Raw genomic sequence first — 18,754 nt, 5'->3', positions numbered from 1 at the left:
CTTTTTTTCACAATCACAGGATCTTTTCGGTTTGAGTGCCTGTCGAATTTAAATGTTTTTTTTTTATTCCAAAGTATGTATTTTGATGTGGAAAACCCTAAAATGATAACCATTTTGTGGAGAAATTATTTATTAACACTTAAATTGGCTTATATCAATCAATATCTTACTGAAATGTTGCGATTTCTCTGTGCGCTTTCTTGATTTTCAGGGCACTACTGAACCTAAGAAAACCCACCTAACCTAGCATAGGGGCCCTGTATCCCTACCTAGGCCTACCGGGGGGGGGGGGGGGCTCCGCCCCCCTGCGACCCCCCCCCCCCCCCTTAAGGCCACAGTGATTTTCGGGACACTACCGAACCTAATACAACCACCTAACCTAGGGCCCTGTACCCCTACCTAGGCCTAGCCCCTGCGACCCCCCCCCCCCTTACAGCCACTACCTATCACATCCATCAATAAATAATTTCTCCACAAAATGGTTATCATTTTTGGGTTTTCCACATCAAAATACATACATTGGAATAAAAAAAAACATTAAAATTCGATAGGCACTCAAACCGAAAAGACCCCAATCACAAACCGGTAACTCAACGTCAACTTGTTATAGATGATTTAGAATGATTGAAAATAGTCTATAACAACCCATTTACGTAATATCTTATGCTCATCTTGTTATTAATTACTAAAAACTGTTTACAAACCTTGTATAGGCCTATGCACACAATATTATGTTTACATGTTAACTTCACAACAAATAAGGTTAAACTATTTTACAGGGTTGCCAGTTTGGCATTTTTTTCCGGCCCAAAAAAACTCAAATTTGACCTTTTGTATTTAAATAGATTGGCCTTTAGTAATATGAAAAAAGCCGAGCCTTAAATACTATATTTTTGACCTTTTTCTATTAATGGGTTGACCTTTTAAAGCCTCTGTTGATTAGAAATTGACCTTTTCTTATAAAAACACGTATCCGAAAAGGAGGTTTGTGATTGGCCGAGAGAGATCACGTGACTGAGATTGCAGTGACGTCACGGGATGTACATAATTTACTATATTTATAATATTAATTATTGAATTATTATTATTATTATTATTATTATTATTATTATTATTATTATTATTAATAGCTACAATTCGGATAAGCAGGATACTATAAGCCCAAGGGCTCCAACTGGAAAAATAACCCAGTGAGGAAAGGAAATAAACTATAAGAATTTATTGAATTATTATTATTATTATTACTACTACTACTACTACTACTACTACTACTACTACTACTACTACTACTAGCTAAGCAGCTACAACCTTAGTTAGAAAAGTAGGATGCTATAAGCTAAAGGGCTCCAACAGGGAAAAATAGCTCAGTGAGTTAAAGAAATGAACTATGAGAAATTGTTGAAATATTATTATTATTATTATTATTATTATTATTATTATTATTATTATTATTATTATTATTAACTAATAGTTGGAAAAGCAGGATGCTATAAACCAAAGGGCTCCAACAGAGAAAAATAGCCCAGTGAGGAAAGGAAATGAATAAACTACAGTATAGTACTAATGAATAAAGTCTCAGTGAGATGGGTTCCAGTTTTAAGAGGAGTTAATAAGTAAAGGAGGAAACTCAACTGTAGAAAAAGGGGTTGTGTTAATCAAAATGCCTTGAATAGTTTGAAATATGAAATTATATGGAAACTTCATATTACCCTATTTACAAGAGACGATGTTACTGTGTATACTTACAATGATTTCCTGCAGTTTTCTTCATAATAAATCATTTCTCTTTCTTTAATTGTGATTATCTTAATCTTAATTGCAATGATAGCTAGCCACATTTGAGATCATCATCAAGAATTTAGTCCAAAAAGAGGATGAAAGTCAAACTTTTACAACCAATTGACAATGTGTAAAGATGGATATATGAATATAGGCAAGAGTTATTGAAATGCCTGTTTGACAACAAACTTGCCTCCCCTCCCACCCCACCCCCCCAAAAAAAAAAAAAAACCAAAAAGCTATAACACTCCTGGCCATAGGCCTGCCCTATGGTCACTGATGACACAACTATGTTTCAAGGGAAAAGTCTTTCAACGACGGATAACAGAACAAAGAAAAAACAGGGATACATCCTAACCTAACCACACCGACTTAAAGGTGTCTGGTCTCAGTTCCAGTTTCCTCAGAATAGATGCTCACCAGAACGTCAGTCGAGCAAGCCCAAAACCCCACTGCGATGCCCAACGAGAGCAGTGGCGTCCCCAGTAAACAGCTTAATCTCACGCTCCCAGGCAGACATCGATGTGCTGCCATGCGAATTCTAGGCAAACACGCTACCAATTACTAGTCAGGAGGCTTAGCCTATCCTAAAGGCAAGGTCTTCCTCCTGACTTATGGGGTGGGGTGGATATGCAAGGCACTGCTATAAGGACATCACTTCCTCCGTCGTCCAGCAATTTCACCGAATTCTCTATTTTATTTAAATTCTCCTTTCCCCACACTCTGGCTAACTGTATATATTCATTCCGCTCCCTCAGAGCTACAATTTCATGTATTTATTATTTCATTACCTATTTCTATGGACTTGTAATTCAAGTATTTGTGCGTGTGTAAAAATACATATTTTGGCGGTTAGTTCAAGCTGTATTGGTGCCTGCGCGCATGCTAATTTTCCGTCCGCACCCTGTATTATATTCCCACGTATGTTTGAATAAACTGTCAGTTGTCGTTGGTGAAACTTGTCTCACTGTCCTTACAGTCCTCCAAGCTCCAACAACTTGATAAACTCGAGTGATAAGAAAAACTGAACAAATACCTGACAACTCTGGATTTTTATCATGTTTGAACTAGGACTAGGAATGATAGTTACCTCGACACTAGCAGTGATGGGTCAGATTTTCTTGTCAATAAGTGACTACTCCTTTGGGTATCCAACAGATGGCTATGAACATTGATGTATTAATTACAATAATCTTCAAACCATAACATAGGCATGTAAATTTACAGTCAAATGAATATCATAGAAAGAAATCTCCAAAATGTTTTTACAAAACAATCAATGATATTACGAGCATTATGGTAAACCACATAGGTTAGGTTACGTTGGTTAGGTTAGGTTAGGTTAGGTTATACAGTACTAAAAACTTAATAGTTAAAATCCTAAAAAGTACCGATCAGTAAACGAGTGGAGGTTTGTGGGTTTCCTTTGGTTAGAAAGGACACCTAAATGGCAGATAAACCTCTTAAGATGAACATGTAGTCAGACATAGCTTCACCCTTGAGAGCAATCTTGCTTTCTCGTGAGGTACGAGAGTCATGAAGTATCTGGGATTTGGGACTTGCAACCCCACATATAACATGATTGACTGATTGATTATTAGATAACATCTGGCATCATAACATACAGTATAAGATTAAAACCAATCGATTTTGTTTAGCACACTAACCTGTGCAATTCAATTAACCTAAAGATGGCATCTATCAAATAAGGTAAAATGAGCTTTTATTTGGTGGACAATCACCCAATTAGTGCTTCTTTTATATTCTTTATATGGCTTTACACCCTAAAATAACTTTTATTGAGTCAATAAAGAACTTGTATCTCCTCGTTACTTGCTTTCAAATGAACTCTGTAAAAAGTAAGAGCAAGAAAATAACTTCCTTGAGCCTTTATTGCTACTTTGGGTTAAGGCACACTGTCCACCATTGGAGTCACTAATACTGCTGGCACTGGAATCACTGCAGACATGACTGGGGTTACAGGCACAGGGGACACCACAGTCAAAGTAACTTTAGCTATCTGCTCCCTCAAAACTGACATTTGACGGCCTACCTACAAATCCTAAGGCCAAACCATTATTATTATTACTAGCCAAGGTACAACCCTAGTTGGAAAAGCAAGATGCTATAAGCCTAAGGGATCCAATAGGGAAAAATAGCCCAGTGAGGAAAGGAAATAAGGAAATAAATAAATGATGAGAATAAATTAACAATAAATCATTCTAAAAACAGTAACAACGCCAAAACAGATATGTCCTACATAAACTATTAACAACGTCAAAAACAGATACGTCATATATAAACTATAAAAAGACTTATGTCAGCCTGGTCAACATGAAAACATTTGCTCCAACTTTGAGCTTTTGAAGTTCTACTGATTCAACTACCTGATTAGGAAGATCATTCCACAACTTGGTAACAGCTTGAATAAAACTTCTAGAATACTGTGTAGTATTGAGCCTCATGATGGAGAAGGCCTGGCTATTATATCAAAGTCATCATCAGCAACATGCAAGGAAAAGCTTCCCGCATAATTCAGCGTAACAAACTAAAGACCAGTAAGAATATCCATTAAATCATGGAAAACAGTGATAAATGGAACACCTAAACTTGATACGAATTCAGGCAAGCAGGGTGCAAGACAGAAGAGAGTGGAGAAAGCTCATTTCAAAGGGCAAACCTTAAGACAATATAAGGCTGTCATAATACTGTTAATGATGATAATGAAGAATAAAATGGAACTAATGGATCTGATCTATGTTGCACAGTATGTGCCTAAAATACTTCTTCCTTCAGAGAAGTTTGTCAACAATCACTATGACCCATTACAGTTGCTGTTGCAATGAGATTCACACATACACTATTTTACACTTCAATAATTGATTGCTTTTAATATTTAAACCAAATTTTCAGTGGCAAGATAAAAATGTTGATTGAATGATTGATTGATTTGAAGTTGTCTGGCATCCTGACATCTAAGGTCACTGACGCCGATATAATCTGTCATAAATAAAGAATAAAGGAATACTCAATTAAAACAAAAGCAAAGATGTCATTATAAAAGTTAAATGGCTTTCAGAAGACCTGCTTCTGAAATAAATCTAAAAATACCACTAGCAAAATATGATACATCATATCCAAGAATCTTGGCTAGGATGAACCTGCCATCCTCAGCTCGAGCCTCAAACAGATAACTATTTCTTTTGGTACTATAAGTGGGGCATTCGGTCAACAAATGCCTCACTGTCAAGGGTACCAAGCAGTCATCACAATATGGCTGGTATAGGCCAGTTAGCAGAAATTCATGTTATCCGAGTGTGACAAATACGGAGACAACAAAGAGTAGTCTCCCACTTTCGGGGCATTGTTATACTTCCGAGGGGATATAACACTGAGAATGTTGAAATAATTCATTCATTAGCCAATAACTAGTGTAGTATTCAGTGACTGATTCTTAAAGTGAACTTCTTTCATCTTGACATTATTACCAAGTTGGTTTTATTGTCAATCTATGAGAGAAAAGGTTGGAACGGTTGATATTTGTGTACTGTACCAACCGTGTGTCACTCCGGGGTCACCAATGTGACGGGCCGGGAGAAGGGTTGTGACTCAGTTGATTGCCTCCTGCCTTTGAGTCACAACCCTTCTCTCGGCCCGTCACATTGGTGACCCCGGAATGACACATGGTTGGTACATGAGCCATGTACCAATCGTGTGTCACTCTGGGGTCACCAATGTGACTCAAAGGCAGGATGCAATCAACTGAGTCACAACCCTTCTCCCGGCCCGTCACATTGGTGACCCCGGAGTGACACACGGTTGGTACAGTACCATTTCTGTATACCATTTTAGAGCCTCCAAGTTGTACTTTATACTTTTTGCTCGGGATAGATTAAATTTTCAGACTAAATGAAACGTTTTTTCAGGGCATTTAAGGAAAGTACTGTACACATTATAAACGTGCATTAATTATAACCAAGAAATGTAGATTTGAAAGTAATGACTGTGGATTTCATAGCTGCAATACTGTATTATTCATCTCACTATACAGAATCTTGATGCTAACAACTCTAACTCCAAGAATTAAGATCTCTATTGGAGGTACTGTAAACTGAAATGCCCCAATCGATTCAAAAGTATTTTATTTACAACGTAACATATACTAGTATAATTTCTTTTTCAGAGACCGATCATAAACAACATTTATTGTCAAGCGCACCTGAGTGCGAAATGTCCGACGTAGTTCGTCTTCTGCTTCACTTGTGATATTGGCGATACGAAGTCCTTCGGACCCTACTATTATTTTTATTAATCCTTGTTTTTTGCAGGCCACTTGCACACCTATGTCCATCAACTCTGAAAAATGACATACAGTAATGTAAAATCACTACATGGTTGAAAAATTACAGATGATCCTCAAGTTACAAACTTAATTCGTTCCAAGAAGTTGTTTTTAAATCCAAGTTTCTTTAATTTTGGGCTAGGGTAGGCCTAAGCTGAATTCCATGCCTATGATTTCCGGCAAAAAAAGTAAAAATATAGTCAGGTTCCAGATGAAATAGATATCAGGCTATTACACTTCTTGTTTTGCTTACTGTATTAAATGATATAATAGGGTTTTATGACTTTCCTTTTCTCATCTTTGATATTTTCAGTTGAGTTTGTGTTTATATCTCCAAATGATTGTAATTTGAGGACCTTATATCTGTACTGTCTTGCACAAGGCAAACTATCTCCGTAATTCAGTTCGTTCCTACACGTAATACAAACCCTCAACCTTTAATATGAATTTGACGCAGGCGAAGCCATCACGGCCATTAAAAAGTTTTAGTTTTAATAAGGCAAACGTAAATGATTGCCAGGTCGTGGCTGAGTCCTGCCCACCTGATAGGCAGAATGACCTTCGCTTTGAATTCGGTCACAGCTGTGAACACATGTTGCATCTCTGTCTTGGCTATTAATTCTTTTAATTTTCTCTTTTCAAGAGTGCTTGATTGTGTTTGGTTTGATGTCCAGTCGCTACATGAGCAAGCCCATGGTGGACTCATTGTGATCTTGTGAGGAGTGTAGGGAGCAGCCCTCCTTTACAGTGGGTGAGGTTTGCAAAGAAGAGGAAGAAGAAGTCTAAGGGGGATTTATCAGCATCAGCTGATGCCGAAGAAACTCTTTTGCCAGGGAACACAAAGACAGCAACCTGCTCTCTGGAATTGGTTCTGAGAAGGTTGTTGTTTTGTCCTTCTCTACTGAGGGCAATACACCCTACCTCTCTCTCAACCTTCTCATCGTCTTGTATCTGGTGCTGATGGCTCATATTAAAGGTCTTAGGTTTGTTTAAAATTTGTGAATTTTAAGCCTAACTGTAACTTTTTATGTACAAACTGTAATCCTGTAATGGCAAAAAGCAAACTCTGATAAATGTTTATGATTCCACAACCTTCTCAAATAATTAATTACGAGCTGAAGGCGAAATAAAATCTTTTAAAATAGATCTCTAAACTACAGTACTTAGTCAGTTTTCTAAACCCTGCCTATTATCTTACCAGATTCGGAGACATCCCAGCGCTCAATGGAAAATTTGACCGTGTAAGGTATTTCCTTCGTGAAGGTTTCTAGAAACTTTTCCCTTACTGTCAATAAAGCAATTTCTTCTGGGTTCTGGTCGGTTACAACCTATCAATAACAAAGAATAGATTATAGTTGATGGAGTAATATTTCAAAGATTATCCTATAAATTAGAAAATAGTTGATTCTCACGTTAATATATAATTTGTGAGAAATTAATAATACAATTGGTTTAGTTATAAATATTATGTCAATAAAGTAAATTCAACAGATTTTGAGGATTTTAGAACAAAGCCCTCAGAAGAATATTGGGAGTTAAATGGCAGGACAGGATTAGAAATCAAACTAGAAGAGAGATTACTCGAGTGCCATACGCGGATGAGATCATGGTGTGAGGGAGATGGAGACGGTTTGGGCGTGCCCTTCGTACTCTCCAAGAAAGATTAGTTTACCAAACTTTCAACTGGGCTCCACAAGGCACTAAAGGAGTTGGAAGACCCAGGCCTACATGGCTGAGGAATATGAAGCGTCAATAGGCGTAGGAGAAGATGATGATGATGATGATGAAAGTAAATTATTATTATCCGGATTACAACTATAAGTATCATTACTGTCACCCTTATATTAGCTGTGATATAAAAGTATGTAATTAAAGAGATTATGCAATAATGCTTGATGTCAATAACAAAGAAATCCAGACAAAAATTATAATGGTTTCATGAACGAACGAATTACTTCAATTACCTCTGACAACGAAGTTGGAAGGAGGTTATGTTTTACCCCGTTTGTGTGTTTGTTTTCATCCGTGTTTAATTGTGAATGGTTTCCTGACCACAATTTTAATTGCAGAGTAATGAAACTTGCAGGGATTAACTGTTACATAAAAAACTGGAAATTATTAAGCTTTAGAAGGTCAAGGTCAAAGGTCAAAGGTCAAGGTCACATTCAAGCAAAATGTCGAATTCACGTAATCAGCCATACGTTTGGACATCATTTGGTAGAGAGACTTCAAACTTGGTTCATATTTGAGTGTATAAAAATCCACGCCAATTAATACATGTTAATGAATGAATGAATGAATGATTTGAAGTTCTCTGGCATCCTGACATCGAAGGTCATTGACGTCGATATCGTTTATCATATGTAAAGATTAGAAGAATATTCAATTAAAACCAGAAAAGTAAATATGTTATAAAAACTAAATAGCATTAAAAAGACCTGCTTCTGATATAAATTCAAAAATGCCACTAGCCTTGCACGACACATCATGTCCGAGGATCTTGGCAGGGATGAACCTATCATCTTCACCCCAAGCATCAAACAGATATCTATTTCTTTCCGTGCTTTTAAGTGAGGCATTCAGTCAACAAAAGCCTCACTCTCAAGGGTATCAAACAGTCGTCGCAATATGGTTGGTGTTGGCCAACCAGCAGAAACTCATATGTCACCCAGGTGTGACCAATGCGGAGACGACAAAGAGTAGTATCCCATTTATGGGGCATCCTACTATACCTCCAAGGGGATATAACATTCGCAATTTCTTTCATCTCATTTTCGTTTAAACTATCCCAATGCTGTTGCCAATTGTTATAAATAAAATTCATAAAGGCCAAAGGTAGAGGTCGAGAAAAAGGTCGAGAAATAAGCTGACGTGGCAGAGATCTGCACGCTACTGAGTGCCCCTCTAGTTTTAAGCATGCTTCTTACGGCAGCATAGATTAGTTGAGAGATGGTATAATGCTAATTTGGAAATCCCTACCAGACGTTGTTTTTAAGCTTGGCTCATGCTAGGAAAGTTCAATGTTAACTTTCCCTCCTCTTCATTAATAACCACCTTCATATAGTTTATATATGAAATATCTGTTTTTGATGTTGTTACTGTTTTTAAATATTTTATTGATTGTTATTTCTCATATCGCTTATCTATTTCCTTTCCTCACTGGGCTATTTTTCCCTGTTGGAGCCCTTGGGCTTATAGCATCTTGCTTTTTCAACTATGGTTGTACCTTAGCTAACAATAATAATAATAATAATAATAATAATAATAATAATAATCAGGTAGTTGAATTGGTGCATCTTCAAACGTTGAAATTTGCAGCGAACATTTTTATGTTGAACAGGTTGACATAAGTCTCTTTATATTCTATATATGAAAGATCTATTTCAATGTTGTTAATATTCTTAAAACATTTTATTTCAATTATTCATTACTTCTCTTTTAGAACAGTATATTTATTTCCTTTCCTTACTGGGCTATTTATCCCTAATGGAGCCCTTGGTATAATAGTATCTGGCTTTTCCTACAAGGGTTGTAGCTTAGATATGATATTTTGATTATAAAATAAATTTTTGAATATACTTACCCGGTGAATATATAATAGCTGACGTCTCGGACGGCTCGACAGATACCAAAAACTCGCGAGCGATCGCCATGAAGGTTGCGGGTGTGACCACCAGCGCCGACTATCGGCCAGATACCGCATATACTTGTCAAGGTCTCCAGTTCTTCTCAGTCCGCTGGGTCTCTATCGGGGAGGAAGGGAGGGCCTTTAATTTATATATTCACCGGGTAAGTATATTCAAAAATTTATTTTATAATCAAAATATCATTTTTAAATATTAAACTTAGCCGGTGAATATATAATAGCTGATTCACACCCATGGTGGTGGGTAGAGACCAGTATTAATACAATAAAGGCGTATATGCTCATGAGTTTTTGACAATTATATCATAACAAAACCCACTTAAATATAGGTACCTGGTAAGGAAGCTGACTCTGACGATTACTCTGCCTTATTAGTCCGCTTTCCTCACGAAGCCCAGCCATCCTCTCAGGATGCTGAAAGACTACCAGGAGCTGTTATATCCAGGGCGACCACCCATACAACAGGACCTCATCAATACCCTTAATCTGGGCGCTCTCAAGAAACGACATTTGACCACCCGCCAAATCAAAAAGGATGCGAAAACTTCCCAGTCTTCCGTACAACCCAAGACAAGATTAAAAACATTTCAAGAGAAGATTAAAAGGATATTGGGATTAAGGGAATGTAGTGGTAGAACCCTCACCCACTACTGCACTCGCTGCAACGAATGGACCCAGGGTGTAGCAGTCCTCATAAAGAGTCTGGACGTCTTTTAAGTAAAATGAAGCGAACACCGACTTGCTCCTCCAAAAGGTCGCGTCCATAATACTTCGCAGAGACCTGTTTTGCTTAAAAGCCACGGAAGTTGCTATCGCTCTTACTTTGTGCGTCTTGACCTTAAGTAAACAACGATCTTTCTCACTTAAGTGAGAATGTGCTTCTCGGATTAAAAATCTAATAAAGTACGATAAAGCATTTTTAGACATAGGCAATGAGGGCTTCTTAACGGAGCACCATAAGGCCTCAGACCCACCTCGTAAAGGTCTAGTACGAGCTAAATAAAACTTAAGCGCTCTAACTGGGCACAGTACTCTTTCAACCTCGTTGCCTACGATTTCTGACAGGCAAGGTATATCAAAAGATTTAGGCCAAGGACGAGAAGGCAGTTCATTCTTGGCCAAAAAACCAAGCTGAAGCGAACATGTGGCTTTATCTGTAGAGAAGCCGATGTTTTTACTAAAGGCATGGATCTCACTGACCCTTTTAGCCGAAGCCAAGCACACCAAAAAAAGCGTCTTGAGGGTGAGATCCTTCAGGGAGGCTGAATGCAATGGCTCAAACCTGTCGGACATTAGGAACCTTAGGACCACGTCTAAGTTCCAAGCAGGAGTTGACATACGACGCTCCTTAGAGGTCTCGAAGGACTTAAGGAGATCTTGGAGATCTTTATTATTGGACAGATCCAAGCCTCTATGTCTGAACACAGAAGCCAACATGCTCCTGTAGCCCTTAATGGTGGGAGCAGAGAGGGAGCGAACATTTCTCAGATGCAGGAGAAAGTCTGCAATTTGGGCTACAGAGGTACTGGAAGAGGAAATGGATGATGACTTGCACCAATCCCTAAAGACCTCCCACTTCGACTGGTAGACCTTGATAGTAGATGCTCTCCTAGCCCTCGCGATCGCTCTGGCTGCCTCCTTCGAAAATCCTCGAGCTCTTGAGAGTCTTTCGATAGTCTGAAGGCAGTCAGACGAAGCGCGGGGAGGCTTTGATGAAGACTCCTTACGAGGGGCTGCCGTAAGAGATCCATCCTTAAAGGCAGACTCCTTGGAACGTCAACCAGCCATTGAAGTACCTCTGTGAACCACTCTCTCGCGGGCCAGAGGGGAGCAACCAACGTCAACCTTGTCCCTTTGTGAGAGGCGAACTTCTGCAGAACCCTGTTGATGATCTTGAACGGCGGGAATGCGTACGCGTCCAGGTGAGACCAGTCCAGCAGAAAGGCATCTATGTGGGCCGCCTCTGGATCTGGGACTGGAGAGCAATAGGTCGGGAGCCTTTTGGTCAAAGAGGTCGCAAAGAGGTCTATGGTGGGCTGACCCCAAGTCATCCAAAGACTCTTGCACACGTCCTTGTGGAGGGTCCATTCTGTGGGGATCACCTGACCTCTCCGACTGAGACAGTCCGCCAAGACGTTCAATTTCCCCTGGATGAACCTTGTCAACAGTGAGATGCCTCGATCTTTTGACCAGATGAGGAGGTCCCTTGCGATGACGAACAGTGTGTGGGAGTGAGTGCCTCCTTGCTTGGAGATGTACGCCAAGGCTGTGGTGTTGTCCGAATTCACTTCTACCACTTTGTTTCGGAGAAGACTCTCGAAACTCGTCAAGGCCAAGTGAACAGCCAACAGCTCCTTGCAGTTGATGTGCAGGCTCCTCTGATCCGACGTCCAAAGACCCGAACATTCCAGACCGTCCAGAGTCGCTCCCCAACCCAAATCCGACGCGTCTGAGAATAACACGTGGTTTGGGTTCTTGACCGCCAGGGACAGACCCTCTCGAAGACTTATGTTGCTGTCCCACCAGTTCAGGCACGTCTTTACTGGCTCGGAGATCGGGATTGAAACAGCTTCCAAAGTCTTGCCCTTGTCCCAATGGGAGTCTAGATGGAACTGGAGAGGGCGAAGGTGAAGTCTCCCTAGCGAGATAAATTGTTCCAGGGATGACAGAGTCCCTAGGAGGCTCATCCAACTTCTCACTGAGCAACGGTCTTTTCTCAGCATGAGGCGGACTTTGAGCAAGGCTTGATCTATCCTGGTGGCAGACGGAAAAGCCCGAAAAGCTAGACTGCGAATCTCCATCCCCAAATAGAGAATCGTTTGGGAGGGATTCAGTTGAGACTTCTCTAAGTTCACTAACAGTCCCAACTCCTTTGCAAGATCCAACGTCCATTGAAGGTCCTGCAGACAGCGATGACGGGACGACGCTCTGAGTAGCCAGTCGTCCAGGTACAGGGAGGCTCGAATTCCCGATAAATGAAGAAATTTTGCCACATTTCTCATGAGCCTCGTAAAAACAAGAGGAGCAGGGCTGAGGCCGAAGCACAGTGCTCGGAACTGGTACACCACATTCCTGTATACAAACCTCAGATACGGTTGAGAATCCGGGTGTATAGGAATGTGGAAGTACGCATCCTGCAGGTCGAGAGAGACCATCCAGTCTCCCTCTCTGACCGCTGCTAGGACGGACTTCGTGGTCTCCATCGTAAATTTTGTTTTTACAACAAAAACGTTGAGCGCACTGACATCCAGCACTGGCCTCCAACCTCCTGTATGCTTTGGGACTAGGAAGAGACGGTTGTAAAATCCTGGTGATTGAAGGTCCGAGACTTTCACCACCGCTCCCTTCTCTAGCAACTGAGACACCTGCTGTTGTAGTGCCTGTCTCCTTGACTCCTCTCGATACCTGGGAGAGAGGTCTAAAGGAACTGTTACTAGAGGAGGTCTCCGTACAAAAGGTATTTTGTACCCCTCCTTGAGCAACAACACAGACTCTCGGTCTGCACCCCTCTTCTCCCAGGCCTGCCAGAAGTTGTTCAGTCTGGCCCCTACCGCTGTCTGAGGACGTGGGCAGTCAGACTCTGCCACGGGAGGACTTGGATCCTCTCCTCTTGCCTCTTTTACTGTCGGCACGAGCGCCTCCCCTACTGGGGGCTCTGCCACGAAAGGGCGGGATAAACCTCGTAGCTGGGGTATCGAGCTTGGGTCTTACGACATAAGACGATGAAGGAGCAGCCTTGCGCGCCGACGTAGCCATCAGGTCGTGGGTATCCTTCTGCACCAGAGAAGCCGCAATATCCTTGATCAACTGCTGAGGAAACAAGGCAGATGACAACGGGGAAAAGAGAAGCTCCGACCTTTGGCAGGGAGTTACTCCTGCCAAAAGGAACGAGCAAAGAGTCTCCCTCTTCTTAAGGACTCCTGCCGTAAAGGTAGCGGCGAGCTCATTAGAGCCATCACGGATGGCTTTGTCCATGCAGGACATGATAAGGACGGAAACATCACGGTCGGCCGAAGAGATCTTCCTGCTTAAGGCTCCTAGCGACCAATCTAAGAAGTTAAAAACTTCGAAGGCCCTGTAAACCCCTTTGAGGAGATGATCAAGGTCCGAGGAGGACCAGTAAACTTTAGAGCGTCTCATGGCCAGGCGACGGGGAGAGTCTACGAGGCTTGAGAAGTCTCCCTGGGCAGAGGCAGGAACTCCCAAGCCGAGAACTTCTCCCGTGTCATACCAGACGCTCGCTCTAGAAGCCAGTTTAAAAGGAGGGAAAGCAAAGGCTGTCTTCCCCAAACTCCTCCTGGTGATCAACCAGTCGCCTAGCAAACGCAAAGCTCTCTTAGAAGAGCGAGAGAGCACTAGCTTAGTAAACGACGGCGTCGAAGTAGCTAGGCCTAGCGTAAACTCTGACGGAGGCGAACGAGGAGCAGCAGTTACAAAATGGTCAGGAAACAGATCCTTAAAAATCAGCATGATTTTTTTAAAGTCCATAGAGGGCTGAGCAGCTTTAGGCTCCTCTCCGTCTGACAAAGTCCCCAAAGGAATATCAGTTGGAGGGGGATCAGCAACTTCCTCATCTGACGGAACCTCGTCCGACAATTGCAGAGTCTCATGAAAAGGAGAGACCTGCCGTGGCGGCAACGCTTGACAGGCAATGTCAACAAGCAAAGGAGCAGCAGAAGCAGCAGAGGAAGCGACGTCACGCCGCTGCTGAAAGGACTGAAATCCTTGTGACTGACCAACAACAACAGCTGAAGTTGATTGACGCTCGACGTCACGTCGGAACTGCCTTGACTGCATAGACTGAGCAGGCAAAACAACCTCCGACTGCGGTGACTGACGCTCAACGTCACGTCGAGGCAACGGAGCCGGTCGGCGAACGTCAGTGCGGGGCTGCGGCGGCAGCGGCTGAACGTCAATACGAGACTGCAGCAAGGGAGGATCCACGTCACGAGACTGACGTGAAAAACTACTGACATCACGTTTCAAAGTACTAGAAACGTCAGCACTAACGTCAAACGGACGAGTAAAAACTCGTTTGGGCGGCTGACGGCCAGAGTCTCGTTCAGCGTAAAGGCGACTCGAAAGCAAAGGATCATCGCGAACCTGCTCAACGTCATACTCTTCCATAAGGGAGGCAAGCTTAGTCTGCATGTCCCGCAGGACAACCCACTTCGGATCAACGGGAGTCGGAACGGGCCGTGACGTCGGTAACGTCTGTGTTGGCAAAACATTGCCTTTACCGCGACCCTCGGACCCCGTGTTACGCTTGCGCTTAATAGGCGAACAGTCTTCCGACGACTGCAAAAGGTCAGAGCTGTCCCAATGGCTACAGCCAGGACGCTAGACCTGTCCTGAAGGGACTGACTTTCGCTTCAAGGGTCTAGAAACCTTGCGCCAAGGTTTCTTGTGCGATAAGTCTTCGGATGACGAGGAGAACACAGTCTCACCCATCTTATGGTAAGGGCGATCTTGACGAGAAACGTCCGATACCAAAGAGGGAACGTCTGTACGTTGGTTAAAGCCTCTCGTCCCCTTAAGTCCTACGACATTACTTCTCCCTGGTGCAGGGGAGCCTGAAAGAGGTCTCGGACTAGGGGAGCGACAAGCACGAACAGACGAACCCTCGGTCGCAACACTAAATACACTTTGCGCACTTATCACTTTGATTTTCTGTTTTACCACTCTGACACTTCAACAACTTAACATCTGACATGAGTTGGTTACGGTCCGATGCTAAGGACTCAACTTTTTCGCCTAAAGCTTGAATCGCAAGAAACATATCCCGCATGGACGGTTCATGAGTGCTAGTAGGGGGTTCAGGAACAACTACTACAGTGGAAGGATTAGGTTCAGGGGCATGGGAGGAGGAAAATTCCAACGACCTAGAGGAGCTTCTCCTCACCCTATCTCTCTCCAGCTTACGAGTATATTTGTCATATTCAAGCCAGTCGAATTCCGACAAGACCACGCACTCATCACACCGATCTCCTAATTGGCAGGATTTACCCCGGCAATTAGAACAAACGGTATGTGGGTCGATAGAGGCCTTGGGAAGACGTTTGTTGCAATCCCTCGCACACTTGCGAAATTTAGGTCCAGGGATAGGAGAAGGGTCAGCCATATTGAACAATCAGAGAAAATCCAAGTCAAAACCAAAGTCATCAACAATAAACACTAGCCAAAAAAAGGGTTTCAAGAGTTTAATTGAAGAAAAAACACCCGTCACAGCGAAAGCTCAAAAACAACCAAAAAAAAGTACTTCACCAAAAAGGTTGAAAACTCAAGGTCATCAGCGAGCGGAACCAGCTTGTCGACAAGACCGACAGAGAAGAACTGGAGACCTTGACAAGTATATGCGGTATCTGGCCGATAGTCAGCGCTGGTGGTCACACTCGCAACCTTCATGGCGATCGCTCACGAGTTTTTGGTATCTGTCGAGCCGTCCGAGACGTCAGCTATTATATATTCACCGGCTAAGTTTAATATTTAAAAAGTAATAATAATAACAATAATATAAGACCAGTGAACCTTTACCAGCTTTCCGATTTTACCAGCAAGTGGATGGGAAAACTTCAGCACTTGCTTCCCACCTCAGAGAGCATTACTGTTCATTTTAAAGGCTTAAAAGCTACTCATGAATGGCAGACGCAGGGAACAATGATTTCCCTATCAAGCAGGACAATGCCCTAGAGACTGACCATATTACATATGATCAGCATCCAAAACCCCTCTCCACCCAAGCTAGGACCAAGGAGGGCCATGCAATGGCTGCGTATGACTCAGCAGATAGACCTATAGGCTCTCCCAAACCCCTACCCTTAGCTCACAAGGATGGTAAGGTTGCAACGACTAAAGGAACTAACGAGTTTGAGCTGGACTCGAACCCAGTCTGGCAATCACCAGGCAAGGACGCTACCACCAGGCCACCACAACCTCAATAGATTTTAGCCACTACCATAATTCCCAGGTTGGAAGTTTCACACTACAGTGATGCCTCAGGATACGAAAGTAATCCGTTCAGGATACGGTTTCGTATCCTGATTTTTTCGTATCCTGAGTCGCGTTTTACATGTAAATAGCCTAATCCGTTCCAAGCCTTACAAAAAGTCACCTTTTCTTTCATAAACACGCTAAACTGTAGTAATAAACATGCAATGCAGCCATTTCTATCATTCAATAATTAACCCAACCGTTAAAAACAGCCTAATCCATTCCAGAAACCACCATGAGATTATTCAATAATGTAGTTATAGCCTAGTTATCCCCTCCAAGCCCTAAGAAAACGGTCCATTTTCTTTACTACTGTATAAAAGTTACGGTACTGTATGTAAAGCATTTGGATCAGTGAAGGTGTATTGTTACCTGTACACCTAAATTAAGGGTTGATACCCTGAAAAAAAAGGTACTGTACTCTTGGCGACGAGTTGGGATCTCGTAAGCTTTTCGTATACTGGGGCATAAAAATCTTTGTATCGCTTTTCGTATCCTGAATTTTTCGTAAGCAGAAACTTTCGTATCCAGGGGTATCACTGTATAGCAGATGTATAGGGCAATACTTTTCAGTAGATATAAAGTGCCCTTTTATTCACCATAACTGTCCAAGGCAGAATACTGGTTAAGCATCAAGAGAGAAACCTTTGATACCCTGCTATTTTTTTTCTTTTTTTGCATATGTATTTTTTATTTGGTTGTATACTAATTGATCAAAGCTTTAAATCAAATGTTTACCAATAATTTAATTATATTATGTACAGAATACTTTCTTATACATCAAGTGTTTTCTTAATTACTGTACTAACCATGAAAACAGTCTACTGGAGTATCCTGTGTTAAGTTCATAACTTCAGTATTAATTTAACCCAATTTGTAATGTTGTGGGTGTTAAGGTAGTGTGTGTAAAAGAGGTAAGGTATGTCAAATGTACTCCATGATATGAAGGTACCTGAGAAAATCATGAAAGTAGGCCCAAGTCCCTTAGAAATAAGAAATCAAAGCACATCTGAGTTTAACCTTGGTATTTTAGTCCTCAGAGTTAGGTAGAATAATTGCCTACCCCAGTTTTGCTGTGGCTGAAAGTCCGAGTCTACGAAAGGTCCATCCCAGGTAGATAAGAGGATAAAATACAGTAATCTATAAAACCTCTCAACTTTGACCCTGAACCTTTCAGTGAAAAGAATCATATGGATCAGACGGTAGTAGCAGAGGCTTCCAGCAACTCTCGTGTCTTCTTTGCTTCAAAAACACAAGAAACAAGGAAGGTATTGGTAACAACAGGCAAGGTAGAGGCTGCTCTCACTGAGATCTGAGGTGCTGGTGAATAGTCCTTGAAGTAAGAATATCTTGGAAGGGGCACTGCAGTGGCTAGTGAAGGCTGGGTCCTTTATTGTTATTTCAATCCAAGGATCAGATTACAGTAAAAAGATGCCTGGAATACGCAAGTCCTTAAGCACCTGACAAATTATTGTCCATGGGATTTGAAAATAAAAATATGAATACACTTTAGAATAAGCAAAGTAAACATTTTACACCACCACAGTACTACAACCAGCACAGTAAACACACTTTATAGTGGCAACTCTGAAAAATCCATTTGGCGTTTTACAAACATTACTAAATATAAAATAATTCCAGAAAAAAATAACGTTGGCAAAACTCACTAAAGCACTGTAAAAGTAGCCAAAGGTGATTTAAATACAAAGGCAGAACAAAACCTGTAATTCATAAATGTCTACATTTACATTTTTCAAATAAAAAAAAGAAAAAAAAGTTGAGAAAAGGCTAACAGAGAAGAAGACTTGGCATGAAAAGCTAAATAAAATAAAATGCGTTAGTGATTGAAAACTTTTGAGACTGATGAGGAAAACCTTCAGAAATCCTAGTAAAGGTGAAGTTGATATTGGTAATAGATTCCAAAGAATGACTATGGGGCGAGCAGTTACCACTGACTAATGGGTCTGTGTTTCACGTTTATTATCAAATGCCCTTTT

At 41.4% G+C, this 18,754-nt stretch overlaps 1 protein-coding gene across 1 annotated transcript in view; it reads right to left on the bottom strand.

The window, feature by feature from the left end:
* Positions 1 to 5,904: 5,904 nt before the first annotated feature.
* The window catches only part of LOC137629777 (GTPase Era, mitochondrial), a 30,399-nt gene continuing 17,549 nt past the window's right edge, over positions 5,905 to 18,754 (bottom strand). The window contains exons 7-8 of the mRNA XM_068361402.1: positions 7,320 to 7,449; positions 5,905 to 6,135 (exon numbers count right to left, since the gene is read on the bottom strand). Of these exons, the coding sequence (XP_068217503.1) occupies positions 5,942 to 6,135; positions 7,320 to 7,449 (324 nt within the window). The 3' untranslated portion in view covers positions 5,905 to 5,941. The remainder of the gene's footprint in view (positions 6,136 to 7,319; positions 7,450 to 18,754) is intronic.

The sequence above is a fragment of the Palaemon carinicauda genome, chromosome 37 (genome assembly GCF_036898095.1).
Source record: "Palaemon carinicauda isolate YSFRI2023 chromosome 37, ASM3689809v2, whole genome shotgun sequence".
NCBI classification, from domain to species: domain Eukaryota; kingdom Metazoa; phylum Arthropoda; class Malacostraca; order Decapoda; family Palaemonidae; genus Palaemon; species Palaemon carinicauda.
This window is presented reverse-complemented; position numbering and strand designations above follow the sequence as displayed.